Source organism: Verticillium dahliae, genomic scaffold (genome assembly GCF_000150675.1).
Source record: "Verticillium dahliae VdLs.17 supercont1.28 genomic scaffold, whole genome shotgun sequence".
In the NCBI taxonomy this organism is placed as follows: domain Eukaryota; kingdom Fungi; phylum Ascomycota; class Sordariomycetes; order Glomerellales; family Plectosphaerellaceae; genus Verticillium; species Verticillium dahliae.
The window spans coordinates 145,830-168,498 of NW_009276942.1; the positions used below are offsets into that span (position 1 = coordinate 145,830).

General features: G+C 54.4%; 3 protein-coding genes across 3 annotated transcripts; all 3 read left to right on the plus strand.

The window, feature by feature from the left end:
* Positions 1-669: 669 nt before the first annotated feature.
* Positions 670-3,922, plus strand: VDAG_09617 (uncharacterized protein; the record flags this gene model as incomplete). The annotated part of the gene is made up of 8 exons (XM_009658578.1): positions 670-969; positions 1,075-1,157; positions 1,385-1,830; positions 1,891-2,270; positions 2,322-2,487; positions 2,559-2,785; positions 2,885-2,931; positions 2,992-3,922. The coding sequence occupies 8 exons, from the start codon at positions 670-672 to the stop codon at positions 3,920-3,922; spliced, it is 2,580 nt and encodes an 859-aa protein (XP_009656873.1).
* An 8,762-nt stretch (positions 3,923-12,684) lies between these two features.
* On the plus strand, positions 12,685-16,419 carry VDAG_09618 (DNA binding regulatory protein AmdX; the record flags this gene model as incomplete). Its single annotated transcript, XM_009658579.1, has 3 exons — positions 12,685-12,784; positions 12,955-16,281; positions 16,334-16,419. 3 exons carry the CDS (start codon positions 12,685-12,687, stop codon positions 16,417-16,419), a joined length of 3,513 nt encoding a protein of 1,170 aa, XP_009656874.1.
* A 4,008-nt stretch (positions 16,420-20,427) lies between these two features.
* On the plus strand, positions 20,428-22,150 carry VDAG_09619 (uncharacterized protein; the record flags this gene model as incomplete). Its single annotated transcript, XM_009658580.1, has 6 exons — positions 20,428-20,535; positions 20,614-20,713; positions 20,767-21,536; positions 21,603-21,722; positions 21,778-21,858; positions 21,914-22,150. 6 exons carry the CDS (start codon positions 20,428-20,430, stop codon positions 22,148-22,150), a joined length of 1,416 nt encoding a protein of 471 aa, XP_009656875.1.
* Between the last annotated feature and the right edge of the window lie 519 nt (positions 22,151-22,669).

Here is a 22,669-nt window from a genome sequence, read left to right on the forward strand (position 1 = left end):
CCCTCGTCTGCCGTAAGAACAGATGCCTAGAAACGGAAGCTTCCTACATTACCTCACCTCTACTGTTGGTTTTCTCCGCGTATATTCTCCGCGACCGCGCACCCGCACCACACGCGTATTCACCTGAATCCGACGGACCTTGCCATCTCGATCCCAACTCGTTGAAATGAAGTGAAGCCACGTATGGCTGCCAACATGCCGGCAGACTGAATCAATGCTTTGAATGTTCAGTGCCGCCAGCGTAGGGATGCCGCCTTGGTAAACGAGACCGTCGGGTTCCTCGGCAGTTGAGCAGTCCGCCCTCTTCATGGTAACCTTGGGCTCTTTATTTTTTTTCACTGCCCCAATTCGTGTGGTCCGCCCGATCCTCCCCCCGCCTGTTCGGCTCCCTGCCGAAGGGGTAGATAGACCCCCCGCTATGCCCCCCCGTTCGCGCGTGTCGCATTGCGTAGCGTAGCGTTGCGCAGCGCCTCGCCGACACTTCCGTGTAGCTGTCCGTTGATAAGCATCGTGGCATGCTGTTGATGCGCGCGCTGTCCCCTCCCGGGCCCGAAAGCTGCTGGACTGATTGATGCCGTTTCCGAATCGGCTTGTTGGTTCTCGTTGGTCCCCCTTTGCACCACCCACCACCACAGCACTAACAGGCGAATACTTCCCTCGGCGGCCGTCATGGACCCGTCTACTCGGGACGTAGAGTCCTTTGCGGCGAGCCTCGACGCCTTCCGATCATGTCTGGACGAGAGCCAGAGCGCCGCCTTTGCCTCGGCCAACTTTGACGACCTGCAGCTCGACATTCTCGCCATCCAGGCCGACCAGGATCGCCACCGCACCATGATGAACCTGCCGCGCCTCAACTCCTTTCTCGCCGGCATGGAAGGGCTCGATTCGGCCTTGCGTTGTTTCCTCTCGGACGAAATCGTCACCACCCTCATGGCCCACATCTGGGGACCGACCCGTTGGTTTTTAAAGGTGTGTTGTGCGCCTTGTTGTAGTATCTCCCGCCGCCGGGTAGGGCGCCCGTCTTGCCTGCAACGCAGACTAACAAGATTCTTTTGATTCCGTTTCTGCAAATAGACGGCTAGTGTAGACGACTTTGCCTTTGACCAACTCCTTGACGTGTACTACTTGCTGGGGCAGGAGTTTGTGCCCTTCAACGAGTGCGAGGTATTATTTCGCGAGTCACCAGAAACCAGACAGTGTCTGTCGAGCTTATACGACGATCTCTTGCGCTTCGAAGCAGCCGTGGCCCGACTGTTCGGCCGGTCTTGTAAGTTGATTCTGTTGATAGGATATCAAGACAAAACTTACATAAAGTCAATCCCTCAAACTTGGTGCTGGATTCACTGACGAATTGAGCGCGCACAGCTTGGCTGAAAACTTTCAGGCCCTCATGGCGAGGTCTCGCGGCTAACTTTGAGGCTATCGCTGTGAGCCTTAAAATGCACGCCGCCGTGATCGAGGAAGTCATGTTTCGAACCACTTCCAGCTCCCCCGCGGCCCAGCGGCGCGCGTCTGATACCATGTCAGACATTGTCTGGGATCGTTCATCCGTGGCCGCCAAGATGCACCAGTACTCTGTCCAAAGGCAAGTCCTGTGGCAAGATTTCGACGCGCAAGCGCGCGACCGCATGCAGCGGCAGAGCCTCGAGGTGTCACGCTGGATAGCGGCGTCCCCCGTGACCGATGCATTGCACGCCGAGTATTGTCGCGCCAGGGCCAGCGTGCCCGGCGCCGGACGATGGCTGCTCGGACGCCCCGAGATAGGCAGGTGGTTGACAGCACCGGACCTTGACAGTCCTGTGATATGGCTTCACGGCAAGCCCGGAATTGGTGAGTTGTCGGCCAGAAAGCACCCTGCCGAAGGCCGGGAAAACGCTAACTGCTCGTCAGGCAAGACTGTGCTCTCCTCGATGCTCGTAGAGGAATGCGTCTCTCTGCAGCGGCAGGGGGAGGTTCCGCCAGCCTCACAAGTCCACTTCTTCTACTGCGAGGAAGGGGATGCCAACCTCAACACTGCACTCGGCGTGTTCAGGGGGCTTCTCCACCAGCTGCTACTCTCTCGAGAAGATCTGCTGTCGACAATGCTGGACGAGGCGCGCAACGGCGGCCAGCTCACATTGAGCACGAGTGAGACGGCTCGAGACCTCGTGGAGCTGTGCCTGGAAAGCCCTTCGCGACGCTACATCGTCATTGATGGTCTTGATGCGTGTGAGCCCTCAGAAGCGAAGCGCGTCGTGAGCCTGTTGACGCACATGGCCAAGAAGCCTGGGGTGCGTGCTGGGAGGCTGCGTGTACTCTTCACAAGTCGCTCATCTGCCGAGCTGAAAAGAGTGTTCGACGCAGCCAACATGTTGGAGATTGATCCAGCACAAAACCTTCGTGACATTCACCACTATGTAGGTGTGCGCTTGGCGAAAGCCACAGGCCTGCCTCTCAACGAAGACGAGACGAACCAGCTGCAGGACCAGGTGACGCGTCAGAGCGGTGGTAAGTCAGCCAAGACCCGAAGTTGTGACTCTGATGGCTTCTGATTGCTGATAAACGCTACTCGGCGGTAGGTCTATTTCTCAATGCCCATCTCGCCACCGAGAGTCTCATGCTGCAGCGTTCGCGAACAGAGCTGCAGGAAGCTGCTAGTCGCGACAATAACACTGGTGACTGGTATGCCAGAATACTCAGTGGTGTCATGCAGCGGGTCGATCAGGAGTTCCGAGGTGGCAGGGAACGGGCTTCGGCCCTCTTCTCCTGGCTGTCCGGTGCGAAGCGACCATTGCACTGGCACGAGGTCCGAGGCATCGCCTGCCGTTCTCATGATTCAATCACTGTCGCTGGTGACCGCGAACCGTGGGAGGCACTGATACAGTCATGTCGACCGTTGCTGCAGGTCCTCCCTGGAACGAGGATTCAGTTGATCCATCAGACTGCCAAAATGTAAGCCAACACGCAATCTCTCGGTACCTGTTGCGCGGCTAACGTTGAATCTGATCGCAGGCACATTGAGATGCCACGAGCGCAATGCGACTTGGCCATCTTTTGTCTCGACCACCTGTCGCAGCCTTGGTTCGATCCTGATTGCCCTGAAGTTGACCGCCGGGGCCATGCTCTCCAGGGACGACTGGCACTCGAAGACTACATTGTAGCCAACTGGGCCGGCCACCTCGAAGCCGTGCTTCACGACTGCAAGCATCTTCTCAAGGACACGCCGTATGGTTCGGCATTCGAGCGGGCCCTCGTTAATTTTTTCCACATTCATCACGCTGGTATTTCGCAAAATACCGACGCTCCGCCCGTTTTGAGAGCGCACGACATTCCTGGTATCGCCTCTCACGCGAAGCTGCTGGCGCTTTACACGCACGTGTATAACCACAGAAAGAGCGGGCATCATGACCCGCGAGTCAGCGTGGTCACAGTCGACGACGCCTTCAGCAAGAATCGAAAGGTGCTTGAAGCCCTCGCGTCTACCGTCGGTGGTCGAGGCGCCCTTGCTGTCGCATACGGCCCAAAGATGTTCAAGTGTAGTCAACCGGCCTGCGACTTCTTCTCAGAAGGCTTCGAGACCGAAGCCGAGCGCGATCACCATTTGAACCGCCACGAGCGGCCCTTCCCTTGTCCACTGGACGGTTGCACCCAAGCGCCGTTTGGCTTCACTACGAAGAAGGACAGGGAACGACACGTCCGCCACTACCATCCTGAGGAAAGCGACCAACCTCCTGCGTTTGTACAGCCAACGCGCAGAGTGGAAGACGCCAGATTTTTGTGTAACATCTGCGGCAAGAGCTTCACGCGCAATATCAACCTCAAGGGACACATGAGAAGCCACTTTGGCGAGAGGCCTTTCGCGTGCTCAAGTTGCGGCAAAGCGTTCACCAGGCTCAATGATTGTCGTAGGCATGAGAAGATACACGTCAAGAAGGCAGAGTAGACGTCGAACCGCCGGTCAACTCTGTCGGACATGAACTTCAGGACTCGGCCGGTGAACTAGGGGATCCCGCAGTGGCTGGTGTGGCTGATCTGTGGCAAGGAACTACGCAACCTTGGCGTCTGGTGTTTTCTCCCCGAATGGTGGCTCATTGGGGCATGGGACGACAGATCCAGTTGCAATAGTCCTGGCGCAAAGCGGCGTCCCTTAGTGTGCGGCGAGCTGTCGTGGCCTGAACTTTAGAGACAAGTCGCGATCCGTGTGCTCGGGATTTCGATGTCTGGGCACTGCGCCTCATCGCCCACGGAGCCAAAATTGGCTTTATTGTCGTCAGCGCGATGGGGAAGTCGTCGCTGACGAGCTGTGACAACTGGCGCCCTCACATGATCTTTAATGTGTGGTGGTCGTTTGCAGACCAGGCTCCGGTACAGTTCCAAGCCACGGCCTTTCCTCGTCAAGTTGGTACCCGAGGGCATAAGCACCCCTTGGACACCCGGACCGAATGTCGGCTTCGAGAAATGGGCCGACATGGGAGGTCGTGGTCCGCCGCACTGTCGTTACGTTACCAAGAGCCGATCCGCACTCTCGCATGTGGCGATGCCAGACGGCCGTCCTCCGGGATCCACTCTCGCCGATACGACAAAGTCGAATCTGAATAAGCGACGAAATCCAGATTTCGAGATGTAGATCAACAAGGATCGGCAGGTTCGAGACCCGGTACATCGCCTCCTTCATGTGGTATGAATAGCCAGTGCGAACATGATTATAGCCTTGGGAATGCCGTCAGTGGCCGTTGGGCAACGACGAGGCGAATCTTCCCGGCCCGCTCCCAATCGACCCAGCCGCCCGCGTCGTCTGGGCCTCGACTGTGTTTGACTGTGTGGGCTGAGGTTGGCGGCCCACGGGCATGAACGGCATCGATTGGATCTGGCGATAGTGCGCGCATTTCGTGCGTGGGCGCGTGTGTGGACGAGAATGCGACGCAGGAGGACCTTTCGAGCCGTGCCCCGCCTAGTGGAGACCAAGATTCGCTCGACTTGGTATGGCTCTCGCCGCAGGCGCTTGGAATGAATGGTTCGTGGGGGCATCGTCGTCAGATGCTCTCGCAGTGAAGGAACTCGTCGACTTTTCCTCCAAGTCTTCGGGAGGGCTGACAAGACCAGACGCAGTTGACCGAGTCACCAGGAACGCCATGCTGCACGGCTGGATATTGAGGCCACGGCAAGTGGGTGTGGACAAACAGCAACGTTGCGTCACTTGGTACCTAATCAGCAAGTTGACCGTGGAAGCGTCAATTGAATCTAAAGCATTCCCACATATGCATCACGGTCGTGATCGGGGCAATGCGTGTCTCCAGGGACTTGAATTTCAAGTCCGAGATGCTACATTGTGCGTGTGTGTGTGTGTGTGTGTATGTGTGTGGGCCGCATGATCCTGCAGTCTACACGCTGCAATGCACAAGACAGGAAGCTCTGGGAAGGTTACTGAAATGAAACGCAGACCAATAGGAAAGATTTCGCATTCTTGGTGGCGAACCCTTGATGACCTGCGTTTAGCCGGGTTGCCTGTATTGTGGCAAAGCGTTGCTGGTGTCCGGGGGGGCTTCCAAGAAAGAGTGTGTGTGCCCTCACTATCGTCATGAGCTTTACCGGCCGGTGAAGACCGAAGCAAGCGTGCCCTGACAGGCGAATGAGTCTGTTCAACAGGATATATTGTTCCCTTGAAATGCAATGCAAATCATCTTGCATCACGGCGTCGTACCTGTCTGTGAAAACAGATTTGTCTGCGAATCTCTTGGCAGTTGGACATGAATGTAAAGCAGGTCGACGTGTGAGAACCGAGGCTGACGTCAAGTTTCTAACTAGATTTTTTCCGGCGCCGTCTGCAGATCGACGAGTGGATTGACGACTGACAAGCAAGTCTGAAGACCCTTTTCCCGAGTGACCGACTTTTGATTGATCCGCTCAAGAGTGTGTTATCCTTGGCGAACAGTTCTGGCTATTTTCAACACCGATCGGCAACGTCTTTGGACGAGATTTCTTTCCTCAAAGAACCGGGCTCAGAGGTTGGTCCGAGAGTAGTTAAAAAGTCCGGGGAAGGACAGGGGTGGGTGGTGCTGCACGGATATGTTGCCAGGGGCCTTTTGGGGGGTGTCAGGTGTTCTTGATGCCGTTGAGTCGGCGACACCGGTGCAATTCAATGGCTCCGACGAAAACCCAGGTGCCGTCTAGCCCTGGTTCGCGATACCGAAACATTGCCCCTGAAGGATAATGACCATAGATGCTCTCCGCGTTACCTCTTGAGGTCTTTGTGGTCTGCCCCCGCATGTGGCTCATGAGATCGCCGTGCGGACGCCAGCTAGTTGGCACAGCCTGCGTACCGGATGCTTGTAAGACATCAGGTTCCGGTGAGCTGGCGCGTGGAAGGTTCTCAAAGGAATGAGGTGGGAGGACATTTAGCTTCCAGGTACGAGACCTAAAGCCATCGTATCGTGCCGTGTTTCGATAGCGAGACAAGAAGTGGGCCCGTCTGTCGGTGTGCAAAGCCTAACAAAACCAACCCATGGGCGCGTGAGCTTGAGGCTGGCCACACACTAGTAAGAGCTACCCTTGGAAGAGCGGTATCCTGGTGGGCGGATCATTCGGAGCAGCCCACGTCAGTGTCAGGAGCTACCTCGTCGGGAATGGAGATTGGCCCCTACTTGATGGCTCACGGATCTACTGTACAGTAGACGACGTGACTGGAGAAGAGGTCCGTGACCGCCAAGCGAGGATGATCGGGCTCCGAAGCAACGCGCTATGCAAAGTAGTCAACTCCTGTAATTTAGCAAAGTTGGGGAAGCAGTCTGGAGAAGAGAGCATAAAAGGAAGCTCGAAGCTCGGCACTTCTTCCCCTGACGAATTACATTTCGGCCAGAGTGCGGTGGCTGAAGGGGAAATTGGCAGACTGAGTCGCGGCTTCGAGGGTTATGCTTGCTCACGACGCCAACGCCATGCTCAGTGTGCGCCATACCGAAGGCGATGAGTAATTCAGCGACGACCATGATGTGAAGTAATCTGATCGGCTGTACGGGGCAATCGATTTTGGAATCGGAATCCAACCGCCCGTTGCTTACCCCGAAGGCCATTGTTAAGAATACCAAACTCAGTGTGTGCCTGGTATTGTCGTGGGTCGTTTCGATATGCCCTGCCTACTGCCGGTATCCATTAGACTTGTGAGCTCAGGAGTACATGGTATCTGCTCTGCCTTGGGTAAGCGTGCCTGAAACATCACGCGGACATGCAGCAAGGGTTGGTGGCAAGGATGGTCTTTTGAACTGCAGATAAGTCAGGTCCTGGTCGACGATGCAACGATGGTTATTCAAAAAAGCTGGACTGCCAGTTGACTTCATGATCCGTCTCAATCGTCTGATCTCTATAACCCGCATCGTCCGAGGGCTTTTTTCAGAGGCTTGGTGAATGTTCCGAAATGCGTCTTCCATTTGCTGGCCAAGGACGCAGCGAGCCTTTCGCCAGTCTACAAGGCGGGTGGTCGAGTTGTGACAATGGCCTCTCTTGGGCGATTCGCCGGGCAAGCTGTCGACAGAAAATCTGGCACTCTTAAAATCCTTCACCTAACAACACCACTACAACCACCAAAATGACCGATTTTCCACACCATAACACACCTACAAAATCTAGGGTCCTAGGGGCTATACCTTTATGGATAAATTCAGAACGTGTTAATCACTGGATTGATTCAATGCCGTAACGGATGAGGGATGTGGTAGCTATGGAGGGTAAAATGACTAGTTGGTAGATAAGAGTGATTTTAAGAGTGCCAGATTTTCTGTCAACAGCTTGCCGGGCTACCATGCAGAAAGCTGGGAGGCTGGCTCATTCGCTGACGCCAAGCTCGAATCCGTTGACCTGCAGATAGGGAGGGATTCATTGCGTGTTCGATCAGGTCTGGATTGGCGTGGCCTGAGATGGTGGCTGCAAGAGGGCTCCACCGACGTAACAACGGAGTGCGGACCCTTGGCCAATGTCTGGTTTGCGGCGCACAGTTGAGCTGAGTTAGAATGGCACTGTCTATGTACCTGTGCCTGTTGTTCGTTTGATAGTAGAGATTGCTGTTGGACGGAGCCGAGGCCTCGCCCTGAGGTGACATGTTGGTAGAAACATGCACATGGATGGGTCGGTAGGCCTGGACAGGAATATTAATAGCACGAACCGGCATGGCCAGCGGTATGCAGGACATGTCGCACAAACCCTGTGTTCACTTGTGAAACGGCTGTCGTCACTGCGTTGCGGCTCTTTCTTTCTCTGATCGCTCGAGGCATTATATGCGGATCCGCCCACCGCCCGAGGTTGGTGATCTTATGCTGCTGCTGTGACGGTAAGCCCACCTAAGATAGAAAAGGTGGTTCCGCCTCGGGGGTCAAAGAAACAGGCCATGATTGCGAAACAAGGAGACTCGAACGGAGCCCGTTCCAGTACTGTAGATACGCCGGAGTAATGCGAAACCACAACGTGCCCCGGTTTTGTTGAGATGTTGTGAACATTCGAATGTGTGCACTGATGTACATGTCGCGCGCCTACTGCAGATGAGCTCAAGGCGGTGCGGATGCGCGCTTGGCGAGTGGTATGTCTCTCAATCCGCTGGCTTGGTGTTGCCTCCCCACCCAACTGGCCATCTACGGGTGGCAGGCATGCGGATAGAACTGTACTGGCTGGAGCAGTGAAGAAGGACGACTCCCTCGAGATGCAAATTAGGACGATGTCAAATCCGAGTTTCTGTGCCCGATTGCAAGTATGGCGGCGACGCATCTGCCTGTACGTAGACTGCCAACTGGTAGCAAGGCTGGAGTCTGGTGGAAAGGTTGAGTAGAGCGCAGTCCAGGTCAGTTCAGGCCAGACAGCCAGCAATGGGTTCTTGCCCCACGCGTGCTGTCGGGGACCTGGCAGGCGCCATCTGGACGAACGCTGCTTCCGTCAAAAGTTTGTGAAGGAGCGAATTGTGTGTCGTCATCGTGTTGCAGGCAAAAGTGAGGTAGGAAGGAGGCAGGCACGTACGTTGCTACCATGCTCTGTATCATCGTCACTCTACCTTACAGCAACGACCTCCTTCGTCATTGACAACACGGCAGCTGCGGCCGGGTCTACTTCCACGGCAGGAGCTCCTCCTGTTCAGGATGCAAGACCTTGACCCCAGATGGAAACCAGTCAATGTGTGTGTGTGCCCAGTATGCATACGACCTGGTATAGTCTCCCATTACGCACGGTCGGGGAAGTGTGCACCGAGGATAGCGCACTGTCCTGCAGCACGTCGTGATGCGATGCAATGCGAGGGCTAGGGTCGGCTCCCATGCAGGCGCGAGCGCTCATGTGGCTAGCAGGCTTTGTAATGCCAGCCTGGCTCAATCAGAGCGCTGGCAGCCACTACAGACACCAGAGCGACCTAGTGAGGTGAACATGGTTCACCCGACCTACCTATGCAGGGGTACCTTGCAGGGATATAGAAACATCATCCAACTTACCGAAAACCTCACCCCACCTACTATAATCTCACTTTAAGTAGTAAATACAGTATAAGGTAGCTAATATATTACGCGATCTATCGACTACCTTAGGCGACCTCCCCTATATATATTACTAGGTCGGGCAAGTAATATTAATAGGGCAACCTAATCTAATTTATATAGGTTATTGAATCTTAGGCCGATTAACTATAAGCTAGTAAACGACTTGCCCCTATAGCTCTTTTATACTTATATATAAAGTAAATCTATATTATACTATAGCTTCTATAAATAGGCTACTATTATTAAATAGATTAATATCTTTAATATCTTAAAGGTCTTCGTCGTCGAAAAGCCCCTCTATATTAAGTAGACTCGGAAAAACGTCTTCTTCTTTATAATATAATTCATTCGAGATATTAAAGTACTATCGTAATTAGACTTAATTAGTATCTAAATAGTTTCTAGATATAATCTAGGATATATAAGTTTAATTAATATCTAATTAGGATTTATTTATAAGTCTATAAAGTCTATATTTATATTAGATAAATTAAAATATACTTATATATTATTCCTATATATATAATATTTTCCTAAGCTAGATATCGTATAGGTTAGGTAAGGTACTCTATAGGTCAGGCGATGTACCCTATAGGTCGGGTAAGGTTCTTAGTAGGCCGGATGAGGTTTCTATACCCCTACGAGGTATCCCTGCATAGGTCGGGTGATCCATAGCTCCTAGTGAGACCCCTGCACTGACTCGGGCCTCGAATATGCGGCTTCCTCTGTTCGCCGCTCTTCCATGCAGCTTGGGCCACATCTATGACTCCCATCAACGGGTGGTGACTAGTGTGAAGAGGCAGAAGAAGCGACCAGGAGTTGGGAGAGACGACGCCCTGCAAGACCGCTAGGATGCAAGTCATCGTGGATTTTGCGTGGGTTGCCGGCCATCGGGCGGGTATTGATGAGTGTCTGGCGATGAAAGCAGTCACCGTGACCATCGCATGACAGAGCAAACGATGCGAACAGGGAAGAGTAGAGCAGAGTAGAGCAGAGCAAAACCAAAGAAATGCAAAAAAACACATCGGCAATTCTGCACACGGTATTGTGTTGAGCTGACCGTGGCTGTGGCTGACTACATGATATGCCTGTCTGTCCCTCCTTGTACGGTGTGCGTGTGAGTGATGAGTGATATGAGGTGAGAACCCACCAAAGCCTGACGAGGTAGACGCCAGTAGCAGGATCGTTGGCAGAGGCCTACGGCATGGCCACTTGACCCCCACCAGAGAGCCAACGCGCTGCCATTTCATCGTCACTGTTCGCTTCGGACAAGTTTCGACTCGAATTGTGCCATGACCCGGCAGGTTGATTAGAAGCAGTTGTGTGTGATCGAGGGTGCGTTATGGTGCTCCGTTGAACCCTGGACTAGGTACCCAGACCACCCGCCTACCCACTGGATGGCTGATCGGTCGGTCGCTCGGTCGGGCTCGGTCAGCGTGCTTCCTTCTGCGGAACGGCACCACAGGTTCTGTCTAAGGTACATGTACTGACTGACAAGGACCACGACACGACAACAAACCTGGAAATGGATGGGTTGAAAGTCAGGGGAAACCCTTTTTCGGCAGCGAACCTCCCGCCGTCTGTGTCGCAAGGTTCGGGTTTAATTAGCCAGCCGCCATCTGGACGCACTACTCCAGGAGAAGAGAGTCCTACCTAACCAAGCCAAGTAAAGAGGGAGGGAGGGAGAGCGAGAGAGCCTTGGAGCCCCCAAGCCCTGGAGATGGAGCGATGGAGCCTCGGGGCCCTGGATGTGCCCAGTTAGGGTAGGCCTCTGTTGATGGTGCCGTGCTGGAGCCGCCTGGTCATCTGGTCATGAGCGACTTTGTTGTGCTGAAAATGGAACGCTTGGCTGGACCTCACTTTCCCGACGCGTGCTTAGCTGCGTTCGGTACCTATGTACTTGGTTAGCTGCCACCCAGCAGCAGGAAAGACGCCAGAACGAGAGACGAGACTCGATAGATTGAGGGAAGCACACACAGTGTGTCGCACCTCGCTGCCACGCCCTTTTACCTGGGTGATTTCCCCCCTTCTTTGAATAACCGCTGACAGATCGAATACTCCGGTGCTTAAATCGCGACCGGCATTGTTGGCAAGGGCGATCGGTTGGGCAGTGGGGTACGGACTTGGTCGCGACTGGCTGTGCTCGTACCATGTACACCTCCCGCGCTCGCAGTACTGTACATTGTACCGTGTACATTTACATGTACAGCACGCTGTCACTGGGTTCAAGGCCTGAAACTGAAAAGCCTTGTTATAATCACTATTATGCTTGGTCGGATTGGAACTCACTTTCCTGGGCTCGCACTGGACCGCGTCCGTCTTATTCGATCATCATGCTTTCCTTTGCCAGACCACACCCAACAGCATCGCCATCAGCGGCGGCGGTGCCCACCATCAGGCTAGCTCGAAACGTGCAGCCGGGGTCGCCCCTACTCTCACTCCCCGTGGCAATCGCGGGATGGACTCGCACGGTGCAGCCTGCGGTATCGCCCATAGCAAGGCAAGGATGTGGTCCGGGGCCGGGAAGGGGCCAGGGAATGGGACGTGTGTGCTTGACACATACACACGGAGTACCTGCCTCTGGTACGGTCACTGCGACCGGGACATGGTCACACTCTCCTCTCTTCTGCCTTCCGACCTTGCCCTCGTACCTAGGTACCCAAGTACCCTCCTTCCTCCCCGGACTGGGCCAATTGCTGTCCTTCCTCGGACGCTGCCAGCTGATTGACCTGACCTTCCCATTCTCCTTCCCTTCCTCTCTTGTTCTCCAAGCACCAGCAATTGCTCTCGGTTGCGGGAAACATTCTGTGCTTCAACTCTGATCAGACCCGAACTCCCCCCTCGAAGGCTCACAGTTACGACACGACGCACGATCACGATCTCTCTCTCTCTCTCTCCAGGCGCCCATCTCGTCAAAGAGCATGCTTTCGTCGGCTCCCACTATCTCCGCTCTCTTATCCTGAAGGGCCCCCCGCCTTCCCAATCCCTCACGACCCGCTCAAGCAGCCCACCACGCACGATTGATTGAGCGAGCGAGCGACTGCACAGGCTCGACTGACTGGACTGACTGACGACCGCCGCCCACCCGATTCCCACCTACCGCTTCCCGCCTCCCGTCTCCCGCCTCCCTGCCTGCTGCCCCTCCAAAACGACGCACACAGCACAGCATCAGCGGCGACCCGACCTTTCGAAAATAATGACCATGAACGAAGCCGCAATCAAGGTCGAAACTGCTGCCAACATGGCCGCTGTCGCTGCTTCCAACACTACCAACAATGCCGCAGCTGTGGCCGACGAAAATGGTATGAGCCGAGAGCCTGAGTTCCAATTCCTCCCCCCCAACCCCCCGCCACCTTTGCTTGTGCCCCTCCTGTTCCCGTTGCTTCTTCTCTATCGCAGAGCCCCCTCCTCCCCGCCCATGATGCTGCCCCCGAGTTCGCCATGATAGCGCCCGCTGACCGCATTCCAACAGCCTCGTCAATCACTGTGAATACCAAGGCGCCGGCCAACTTTCCCCCTCCCAAGACCGACAAACCTCGCCCTCACGTCTGCGCGACTTGTCAACGCTCCTTTGCCCGATTGGAGCATCTGAAACGTCACGAGAGGTCCCACACAAAGGAGAAGCCCTTCGAATGTCCCGAGTGCACAAGATGCTTTGCCCGTCGCGACCTGTTGCTGCGCCACCAGCAGAAGTTGCATCAGACCACGACGCCCTCGTCCCGACCTCGTGCTCGGCGTGAAAGCGCCAGCGGTGCCGCCGCGCCCGGACAGAGCAGAGCTCGCAAGAACAGCGTTGCCGGACCTCACGCAGCCGCCGCCGCCAATGCCCAGGCCGCCATGCGCCCGCGGGCCAACACCATCAGTCATGTTGACGGCAGCGCCATGCAGATGATGGCAGCTGCCAACGCCCAGGTTGCCCGCGGAATCCCCCCCACCCACGGCCACAGTCGTCACCCCAGCCTGGCCAATTTGCCCATGCATGGCCTCGATCACGGCTATGGCGGCATGCCCAATGGTATGGCAACCGGTATGGCAGCCGCCATGGGCCAGCGTGGCGTTCAGCACGGCTTGCCAAAGCTCGAGACCCATGCCATGAATAATATGAACAACATGGACTTTAGTTCTGGCTTGAGAACGGCACCTCCCATGGCCTTCAATACAGACTTTGACTTTGAAGGCCTACTGTTCGGGCCTGGTTCTACCATCAACCCTAATGCTCTTCATTACAACGACTCGCCCCAGTCCATGGCTCTGGACCCCATGTCACCCTTTATCCCTCAGATGCATGACGGCATGCACGACATGAACACCACGCAGCACATTGACGATAGCTTTGACTGGCTGACCGGATTCGAACATCAAATGTCCTTCCAGGGGGCCGACAATGCTGTCGACGGGTCAAGTCCGTCTGCCAACAGCACCAACAGTCACAGCGGTATAAGCGATGTCATGCTCGATGGGTCTAACCACCAGGTTTCGGCGGCAACGACATCCATGTGGCAGCCCGCCGTCATGGGCCCGCCGCAGGTCCCCAATCCCTTCTCTATGGATTTGACCAATTCGGTGTTTCCGGACCTGCTGAACGGTGCTCCCATGTCGCCGCAGCCACCCCAGCAAAAGCCCAACGACGTCTACTTCTCAACGCCGCCGCCCTCCATGAGCTCCCTCAGCCCCTCTCTCGTACAGGGCCTGAACACACAAAATCTCAACCAGGCACTAAGTTACAACACAGGGCCCGAAACGCCGTCATCCCTCAACGGCGGCAACCATGGCGTTTCCCCGGTGTCAACCATTACCGAGGCCACGCGCGGCGCAATCGTGAACGCTCTGTCCCAGTGCTCTCCTTTCGGTGGTCGCAAGTACTCCTTTCCTACTCCCGGATCGCCCATGTCCCCAGGCGTCCAGAACGTCTCCAACCTTCCAGACCACGTGAAGAGTCTGCCCAGCACGCAGGATCTGCAGCGATATGTTGGTTCATATCTGCAGTCATTCCATCCTCATCTACCCTTTCTCCATATCCCCACACTATCATTTGAGATGTCGTCGTCGTCCACAACAGGCCGTTCTAACAGCGTTGGTGGCAGCGGCTGTCTGATTCTCTCCATGGCCGCCATCGGAGCTCTCTACGAGATGGAGCACACCCAGTCGCGAGACCTTTTCGAAATGGCGAAGAAGATGATTCAGCTCTACCTGGAGGAGCGCCGCAAGGCCGATGTACGCAAGGCTGACTTCCGACGCACCCCCGGCTCTGATGCGAACTCGCAAATCCCTGAAAGTGCCGTGCACACGCCCGTCTGGCTGGTCCAGGCCATGCTGCTCAACGTTGTCTACGGCCACAACTGCGGTGACAAAACGGCCAGCGACATCGCCTCCACCCACTGTGCGGCTCTCGTGAGCCTTGCACAGGCTGCTGACCTTCTCCGACCCATCCGGGTTGAGCCGACTGAAATTGAGGTTCAAATGAGTGAAGACTGGAACGGCATGAAGTCGGATATGGAGGAACAGGTTGAGTGGCTGCAATGGAAGACGATGGAGGAGCGCAAACGGACCCTCTACGTCATTTTCATCCTTTCCAGCTTGCTGGTGACAGCGTACAACCACACTCCCGCGCTGACCAATTCGGAGATCCTGCTCGACCTACCCTGCGATGAAGAATTCTTTTCTGCCGAGAGCAGCACCGCCTTTGCGGCCAAGGGAGGCGTTCGCAGTGCCAACCATAACCGCACAACCTTTCACGAGTCGCTCGGCGAGCTTCTACGCACCAACGAAAAGCAGCAGAAGGCCTTTAACCAACCGTCGGGCCCAAATGGGGGCGAATCTCATCTCAGGCCCTCAACTTTTGGTTGCTTAATCCTCATTAATGCTCTCCACAACTACATCTGGGAGACGCGGCAACGTCACCACAATAAAGTCTGGACCAACGAGGAGACTGAGAAGATGCACCGCCACATCGAGCCCGCGCTCAAGGCGTGGCAGGCTGCTTGGGCCAGTAACCCGAATCACAGCCTTGAGCGACCGAACCCCTTTGGCCTGGGACCCCTCTCCGCCGATGCAATCCCACTGCTCGACCTCGCATACGTGCGCCTCTTCGTCAATCTCTCTCGGTCTAAAGAGAAGTTTTGGCAGCGAGACTGGGACGCCATGGCCGAGGAACTCTCGCGGGGCAGCGAGATCATCCAACATGCTGAGCACTCGCCTGCCTCCAACACAGAGTCTAACGGCACTGATCCATCGGACAACTCAGTCGCAAGCTCCGCGTTTGTTGAATCGCCTGCCACGCAGCAGTCTGCCTCACCCGAATTCGCGGCTACCAAGTTTCCCAGCCAAGCGCAGGCTCCTCAAGCATCCAGTCGTACTACCTCGCGTCGGGAAAAGCATCTTCGGAAGGCGGCTTTTTACGCAGCCGACTCGCTCGCCATGGCTGACAAACTCGGCGTGACATTTGCCGATTTCACCAGCAAGGAGCTGCCCCTCCAGTCAGCCATGTGTGCGTTTGATTGTGCTCAAGTCCTCGCCGAATGGATTGCCACGCTCCAGGATCGTGTGGGCCGCTACCTCGGCATCCTCGGCCAGGATGATGTTGACCTTTCGCAAGTGCCAGCCATCATGTTGTTGGAAGAGGAGGATGTCAAGCTCATCGGCAAGGTGCAGGAGGTACTTGCGTCCGCTGAGATGAAGATGAACATGGAACTCGTCAATGGCAACATTCCTGCGGTACAGATGGACGATCACACGGGCTATGCTGCAAAAGTCTTGCGCGTCACGGCTTACATGCTGGACAAAGCCGCCGTGTGGCCAGGTGAGTTGGCCGAACATGTCTACATCTTGTTTTCCTGCTAACCACTTCGTAGTCACCCATTTGATGGCCCGATGCCTGGAGACGCACGCAACGCATATGCGCGCCCGCGCCGAAAAGTCGGTCATGGCTTGCGAGTAATGGAGCAAAAAGCAAGGAGGGAAAAAGAGTCATGAAAGACGAAACGAGGAAAAGACAAAAGCGTGACGAAAAATCTGACGATCTGGGAAAAACATCATACCCCGAGGCTACGAAACATTGACCTACGATTCTATGACCGGTGCCCTGCGTGTGGCCACGCTAGCGAGTTACAGCCATATTTGGCATGGCTCCGCATCGTCGAGCGTTCTGCCCTTTGCGGCGGGGCCCTCTTGTGTTTTATTCATTAGGCGTTGTGGCATTTTCACTGGCGGCAATCTCGTGCGAATTGATTTGGGTGGCGACGTGCGGAAGGAAGTCGACAAGGAGAAGGGGATTTACAACGATGAAGGACAGGAGGAGGGAGATGCCTACGTTCAACAAGGCTTTGTTTATGCGGACCACTTTGGGCCCACGGAGTGAGGGAAGAAGGATTGGCCCGGAAGCACGGAGCCAGGTGCAGGTGGTGCACCCGCTTGAGGGTATTACGAACGATGGTTCCGAACGTACTGCCGACAGGAAGCGGCTATGAAATATAGTAAAATTGGGATTCGTCTAATACACGGCGATGGGACTTGACTCTCGCTCTCTCTGCATACTCGCTCGTGTTCTGAAAGGCAGGAAAGCTTGAAGAGTGTTTGTTCGAGCAACGTAGAATGAGGGAAGCCATCAACCGACAAATTACAAAGAACATAATCACGAAGAGCGCAAGTAACAATCGCTCTAGGTATACCAGGCCCTCTATCGCGTCATCACGTATCGGACACAGCTCAATGGCAAGCCGCCATATAGTAAAGTAATATGGGTCCCGAATCAAATCATTGCAAGCATCCCCAGGACTGGCTTCGCAGACCGCCATCTCGATCAAGTCTGTTTCCGAAGCTGATCGTCATAAACGTAGAATCGCCAGCTTTCGCATCAGTTCTGGTACCCATCAGAGCAAAAGCCCATCTTCACCACTACGATGTCATCGAACAATGATACTTTCGAGCGCCACGTCGCTCTTGTGTTGGAAATCAGGCCACCCAGACGAAGCTACACCGAAGTGGCAATGGCCTTTCCTTCGTGCACACCTCCGACGCAATTCGACTTCCAACGTAGAGATCGTTCTGCGATTCCTGCTGTCCATCAAACTCCCCCCACCTGTCAGGAGCCTCTTGCGGAGCCACGGCACAATGGGCCAGTCAGGGGCTAAGGGCTTCGAGAGCGTATATACAAGGATCATGGAGGGCCAGTATTCAGATGTATTCCGAACCCATACCGATAATCCATTGCCTGCGGACAACGTGTGGAAGACCTCTTCACCCTGCTACAAATCGAATCCCCCCCCCAATCTATCTCGAACGATACAAGGTCGCATTCCAGTAGTGTACGTGCTACCTCACTGCCCAGAACTGGGTCCAGAAGGATGGAAATAGATTCTCGACGCGTCGATAGTGCGCGATCCTCGAGGTGCCTCCGCCCCCATCCCCGTGATACAAGAGGCTCGCGGTACTGGTATGGGTCCGGACCTTGCAAGACGTGGGGTGTACCCATCGCTTCAGGCGGGTTTCCTTGGAGTATACGAATAAGCCCTGACGGTCTTCCGCGATAGGGAACCCCTGCCAGCCTCGATCGCGGTTCGGTTGGAGGAGGGGAAATTCTCGCGTTGTTCGAGGCGGGGAGGCTGACGGCCAAGCTCTCGCGTTCGTACTCGATGAAGGACGGGCCGTGGAAGATCCATCTCACAGCAGAGCACGAGACGCGCGTGTGCCTTTGCAACTGAGACAGGCATGGCAGACTCGTCGTCCAGGAGGGTGTTGGTTGGGTATGATACTGATCGCGACATATTCAACGACACTATTGAAGTAGAGCCAGTGTAGACCTCCTTTGATCAGGGCAATGAAGCAGTCACTCGATAAAAAGATAGGTCCTCGAACGTGTGGTGTAGGTTTCATGATGTGAGCACCTTGGAGGTACTCACGACGAGTCTAGGTAATGTCCGTTTTCCTGATCAGCTAACCCTCAATCACCTTATCGCTACACCACACCTTTCTGCCCTGCCCGGTTTCACTATAGCCCCCATATGGGCAAACGCGCCCGCGCCGCGGCGCTCCCTTGACCGTCAAGGTAGCCATACTCAGGTTGTCCGCTAGTTTGTGGGGTTTCTTTCGAGTCATTCGGGGAGGTGGCAGGTTATTCTGCTTGAAGGGGATTCGGATGATTCGTTTCCTGTGGCGTTGGCGCCTCTAGGTTCTGTTGGTCAGCTGTATTCATGGACCGGGGAGTTTGTCTTGCTATTGCGCCAGGCTGTTGATGGTGTTTCTGCTCTGGTAGTTGAGTTGTGGCTTCTTTGCCATCTGTAGCGTCGAGAGCGTCTCGCCTTAGCTATGGGACCGGTGTCACATGTGACGTGATATCAATCTTGTCCGCACCTGCTGGTGCTACAGGGCAAAGCTCTTGGTCGTGGTAAATAAAGCCGGCTGGGGTATATTATAGTGTTGTACACGGAGCCAGTCATCAACCTCCTCGTGAGAGCCGAATCTGGATCGCGACTGCATCATGACGGACGGGAAGCCTCTTGATATCGGTCATGGTCCTGATGGGCTTGTCCCACATACTCTGAGCAAGAGGGGCTTTGGGCAGCTGGCTGGTCGTGTTCGACAGTCTGATCTTGTCGGAAGGGAAAGGTTTATGCAATGCTATTTCCTTGAGTAGGTTTGCACGTTAGCAGACTAGAAAGTTTACTTTAGAAGAGCAAGGAGAGGAGTAAGGAGGATGAGTGGATGTCCTTGCCAGTCTAAGAGGCTATGATTGCCAGCATTCTGCGGCTGAGAGCAACAACTGCGGGCGACTGTTGTTTTCAGCTGTTGGAAAACGTTCTTGTTGTAACAATGTTTGCGGAGAGAAAGCGATTATGGTAGAAATACACAGAGCAGAAGGATTGTTCGCGACTGATCTGTTGCTGCTCAGGGGTGGCCGCGAAAGCTGCCGTGAGTGGCTCTCGCAATCGGGAAAAGCTGTTCGTAGCCTTAGAATAAGGTACAACTACACAGTTCTATATCAGAATCCTACAAGCATGCTTCAAATACCTGATCTTTTCTGCAATGCGCCGCAAGGTTTCGTACGCAGTTCCTGTGTTTGACACCGTGGGTGATGCGCGAATCACTAGACGGGCAGTTGTCAGGACATCCGCAACCCATTCGTGATGATCGGCGTGGACCTCCAGCAAAGCTTGCAGGACTGATAGGACGTTATACTCTGTACTTCGTCATAGCTAGTGGTAAACGGCTATTGAAAATACTGCGGCGTGGCAAACAGCTTGATAAGCATAGAACTGCTTCAATAGTTTCAATATTTGCATCCGCAATCAGAACTTAGCAAGCAACTCGTCACAATGATGATTTGCGGCCGTCTACAATTAAAGCTTCATAGACTTTGGATCTGTCACAAGAGATGAAGAGGACTAATGCTGCTTAGCCCCCTTCGAGGAAGAGAAGCTACACAGAACAAGAGGCATGTTGCTGTGAACAATATGAATGTTCTCGGACGAGAGTACCACCCTGTTTCCAGCCATGAACCGAGAACACCTGTGAATAAGTCAGCAACAATAGCTGTGCAATACCGTTCAAGGTTGTTATTGTCAGCGGCCTCAGTGCCAGGTTGCCGACACGTAAGTATGGGGGTTGCTGGCCCGCACGCATAGGGCTTGTTGACATTATGCGGTCGTTGGCCTGAGGCCGCCTTCCACACACGGTCTACGCGCCAGGTGGGCCATGCCCATAAGCAAAGTTTCGTTGTGGTCAGGCTCTCGCTGTTCCTTCGCTTTACAACCACACACACCCAAGAACTCTTCCCCTCCATCCACAACCATCCCTAATCATCAACCCCTTTCTGGCTTTGCCTTGTTGCATCAACAAGATCATTAATATTGCTTGCTGCATATACGAAAGCATTAATTACTTAATCATTAAGCTTTTCATCGTTGCCTCTTGCAGAAGACCTTCCGAGCCTGTGTAGCTTGCTTCAGCAATGTCTCACCACGGCCAATACTCCGATCCTCCTGCAACGCTTGGGCTCAACGTCTACGAAGAAGACGAAGTCCTCCAATCAACGGAGTCCCTTGCCGGTGCTGATGATGTACGGCCTGTCTAGAACGCAGACCCAACACCATCACAGGGCAACCCAGCCGGAGAGACTCAACCTGGGGCTTTCCAGGCTAATATACACACCGACGTTCTTCGAGAGTTCGAATCGGAGGCTCAAACAGTCTTGAAGAAGAACGACGAGGAAGCTCAACGGATGAGTCTCATGCTTGGTAAGTTTCTAATCCAAAATCCATCGTGACTGCTACTGACCCGACCTTCAAAGAGTCCATCAAACTCTTCCAGAAGGAAAATGATTACTACCCGACCTCCGAAGAGATTCTGGTAGACCTTGAAGAGAAACTCAAGAATCGCTCTGATGCTTGGAAGCTGGCGGTGTTGTTTGCCAAGCACTGCTATGTATTCGGGCTTGGACATTCGGGGACTGGCCCCATGCTGTCTCGACTTCTTGCCATACAAGTCACCGGTCCCAACTCTTTCTCCAAAGAGATTATTGACCCCCTCTTGACCGGTGATAACGTACAGGGCAGCTATGGGAATGTCAGCGACGCAGCCCCGGCTCCGGAGGTGGCTCAGGTGCAAGTGCTTGCTCCAGCAGAGTTCATCAAGACTCGAGCTCAGATTCCAATGCTCGGGCAATGTCAAGGTTACGTTGGAAGTCTTGAACACTTCGAAGGGCTCAAGGACGCATACTACGCGTTCTCTAATGGTGCCTCAGGCCTTGCCAACGAGGAGCTCGAGATCAGGCAGGATGCTCCTGCCCAACGAAGGTGTGTTCGGCAATTGTTCGAAGCCATCATGGACATGAGCAGCTCCATCGAAGCCGCTGATGATGTCGGCACCAACCCTGGTCAAGATGGGGAACCCGCAGCTGCCTCTGGCAATGCCGTCGCTGCTGCACTGAGGCCTAGAAACAAACGTCGCATCGGCGACATCCTTGGTTCTCACGGCCTCACCAATACTGAGAAGATCGAGGGCCTGATCGGCCGCATGCTGTCCGACCTGGACATCGAGGTTCTCTGCTGGGAGATTCTGGTATGTCACTACTCAACTTGCCCAACATCAATCGTAGTGCAAGCTCAAACTAACTTTCATTCACAGGAGGCTGCAATCCGTGCCCAAGAGGGCCTGCACAAGGTGGCCCGGTGGCAGACGGAGCTCATGAAGGACAAGTTCGCCTCCTTCGAGGCAAGGTGGAACTCCATCTGCGAGGCTCTGAGGGTAAGGTCGGCTAATCGTCAGTTCCGCTACAACATGCTAATTTGTAATCACACAGGCTCACAAGCTCATCCTGCAGTCTCTGGGACAGATCTCATGGGTCGAGAGAGTGGCTGCCGCGCCTCACAAAGAGCAGGTGGTAAGTCTTCCTCCATTTCCCAGCTTGTCTCAATCATACAAACTGACGAAACTAGCGGAAAACCGCCAACAAGAAGTGTAACATGGTCAAGACACTTCAGAACAAGGCCGGCGCCGACGCCATCAAGACCAACACACGAAACGGTCAATGGAGTATCGACGAGCGCCTTGGTATCACAGATGCCACTGGAGCCACACTCTTCCAGAGCACCGTTCGTGGCAGCCGCGGCCTTGAGAATATCCGACCTTCCCAGACTCAGGCACCTGGACCGAAGCGCCGCAGGGGCGAGTAGTTGACGCGAGTCGACTGCGTCGTAGTATACGCACTTGGCTTGGAGTTTGTTTATCGTACATAAGCTCGGTGGATAATATTGTTCCCTCCCAAGCCAGAGTGAGGGCTGGCAGGTTTTTGAGATTTGGAGTTTGGAGTTTGAATTTCGCGTCGTGGCACAAAAACGTGCCTTTTGGGGAATATCCTTATACATATCACGAGGCCTGAAAAAGCAAGGGCTTCAGTTGAGAAAGGGGTGTCGCTGGTAGATCGGGCCTGCCTGGGCGATAGAGCAGAGCAGACAGAGCCGAAAGACAACAGCAGATACCATAGAAGTTCTCAAGATAAACACGGAAGAAGAGATTCTATTGCGTTATGAAATATCCAACTATCTGTGATGCTTAGATCGTGATTGCAACAGTGTGTGCCCTGCTGCCAAGCACAATCAAAATCTTCTGGCTATCACAAACTGTTGCGTCCTCTTGTTTTCAGGCCAACTGATCACGAACAGATGACTATAAGACCTGAATATCATCGAAAA